The following is a 2,257-nucleotide window of genomic DNA, read 5'->3' as shown; positions in this document are numbered from 1 at the left end:
GGGCTCACCCCGCTCTTCACCCCCTTCCCCCGGCCCCATGCTCCCTCTCTGGATGGATGGGATGGTCAGGCCCCCGCCCAGAGGCTGGATCGATGTCATTTCTAAGGAGGTTTTTTGTTTGTTTGTTTGTTTGTTTGTTTGTTTGTTTGTTTGTTTGTTTGTTTGTTTGTTTGTTTGTTTGTTTGTTTGTTTGTTTGTTTGTTTGTTTGTTTGTTTGTTTGTTTGTTTGTTTGTTTGTTTGTTTGTTTGTTTGTTTGTTTGTTTGTTTGTTTGTTTGTTTGTTTGTTTGTTTGTTTGTTTGTTTGTTTGTTTGTTTGTTTGTTTGTTTGTTTGTTTGTTTTTTAAGATTTTTTTTAAAGGAGGATTTTCGTAAGGAGGTTTATTTTTCTTATTTTTTTATTTTTCAATTTTAAAAGGAGTGTTTTTGGTTTTGGTTTTGGGTTTTGTTTGTTCTTAAACCAGGTCAGAAGGTCAAATCTTCAAAGTGCATGCAAACTGCTCCTCACAGTCTGGTGGACTGAATGTTCGAGAGCATGTCCAGGAAGGCCTGCCCAGATGGTGCCTCCACATTCTGGAAGGTGTTCTGAACTCTGAACAGGATGACTGCCGAACAGGATGAAGTATTTCAGCTCCTGCCAGATGAACCCCAAGTGGTTCTCATCGAACAGGATGAAGACTCCAGGGAAGCGCCCGCGGTAGGCTAAGCCAGTTAAGGTAACAGTGTCCACGGCATAGAAACACACCCTGCAGGTTCGGGGGTAGTTCTGGTCTCTTGTGCGCATGCCAACAGGCAGAACAAACGGAACAGGCTGCTCCTCCGAAGCTGCAGCCCCGGACTCCCCGACGCTGGGCTGGGCAGGGCTCTGCCAGCCATGGCCCTCGCTTTCCTCAGTCCCGTCTTCTTGCTGCTGCTGCTCCCGGATCACCTGCTTCTTAATCTCCTGGACCACGCAGGAGAGCTCATTGAAGTTGCGGAAGAACTCGCCATCTCGAAGATGGATGTGGCGCATGAGGTGGATCTCTAACGTCCAGATCAAGTCTCCCCTGATCTCCCTTACCCTGGCATACTTCCCATGGAAGCTGAGCATGGCAATCTTTCTACAGAAGCCATCGTATTTGCTGTGGAAGAGGCCTGGTCTGATGAGGTCGTCCGGGTGGTGTGGCGGGAGGTAGAGGCGACGGTAGGTCAGACAGTCATACTGCTGTCTGTCCTCTCGCACCAGCACCCGCCCCCATTCTCCCCTAAGCCGCGCTTGTAAATCCGTTCTGTGGTCTCTCTTGATCCACTGGATGCTGAACCTGTCCTTCCGAATCTGCATGTGGCAGCTGTGAGAAAAGCTGTAGAAGTCGTCCATGTACTCCAAAGTGGCTGATTTCCTCTCTGTCAGGCGAATTCTAAAAGAGGGCTTGAATTGCATTGGGTCATCCACATTGGTGTTAAGGCAAGGCCTGTTCATCCAACCAGTAATGCATAAGCCATCCACCGCTACATACAGGAGTCTTCTATAGTCATCATCTGGCTGCCACAATCCCAAAATATTTCTGTATGGGTGGAACAGCTTCGCATAGACTTCTCGATAAGACATACCTATCGTCTCCAGATTCTGCAAGGTTTCACGAACACCATACTCCTCCCGGCAGCGCCGTCTCCAGATGCTGTCGATGTGCAGGATGTGGTGGAATTTGGTGCAGGCCTGGGCCAGGCAGGGCAGGTCGGTGCCGGGGAGCAAGGCGAAGATCTTCACTAGTAGCTCGGGAGGCAGGTCCTGCAGGGAGTAGCGCAGGGGCGGCATGGGGCTCACGATTCCTCCACTCCCCGCACAGCACCGCACTGCCGCGTCCTCTTCAAGGTGCTTTTCTGCCAGGGCCGGAGTGCCCTCGGCCGCTGCCATCTCAGCTGGGCCCTGGTACTCCTGAAGACACCGCTTGCCCTCAGCCGCTGCTGACTCAGCTGGGCCCTGGCACTCGTGAAGATACCACTTGCCCTTGGCCGCTGCTGTCTCAGGTGGGTCCTGGTGTTGGGGTCCAACCCCAGCAGGTCCAGGGGTCCCCAAAGGTGAGGATGGAGTCGGCAAAGAAGGAATGACACAGAGACAGCCTTCAGTTGATCAGCAGCCTAGCCAGGATCTCTAGCCACGATCTCTAGCCAAAATCTCCAGCCAAGTTCTGGTGTTTATTGTCTTGTTACATCTGTATTTATACCAGTTGATTTTAATCCTGTCAATTTCTATTGCAAAGGTTAGGGCGTTTCTTATCT

The 2,257-nt window shown here is 50.7% G+C and overlaps 1 protein-coding gene across 1 annotated transcript; it reads right to left on the bottom strand.

The window, feature by feature from the left end:
• Window positions 1-479: 479 nt before the first annotated feature.
• On the bottom strand, window positions 480-1,892 carry LOC102260458 (F-box only protein 31-like). Its single transcript, XM_005859392.1, has 2 exons — window positions 907-1,892; window positions 480-744 (listed from the first exon to the last, which is right to left on the bottom strand). The coding sequence occupies exons 1-2, from the start codon at window positions 1,890-1,892 to the stop codon at window positions 480-482; spliced, it is 1,251 nt and encodes a 416-aa protein (XP_005859454.1).
• Window positions 1,893-2,257: the final 365 nt, after the last annotated feature.

Source organism: Myotis brandtii, unplaced genomic scaffold (assembly GCF_000412655.1).
Source record: "Myotis brandtii unplaced genomic scaffold, ASM41265v1 scaffold125, whole genome shotgun sequence".
Taxonomy (NCBI): Eukaryota; Metazoa; Chordata; class Mammalia; order Chiroptera; family Vespertilionidae; genus Myotis; species Myotis brandtii.
Note: the sequence above shows the minus strand (reverse complement) of the source record. Positions and strands in the feature narration are given on the sequence as shown.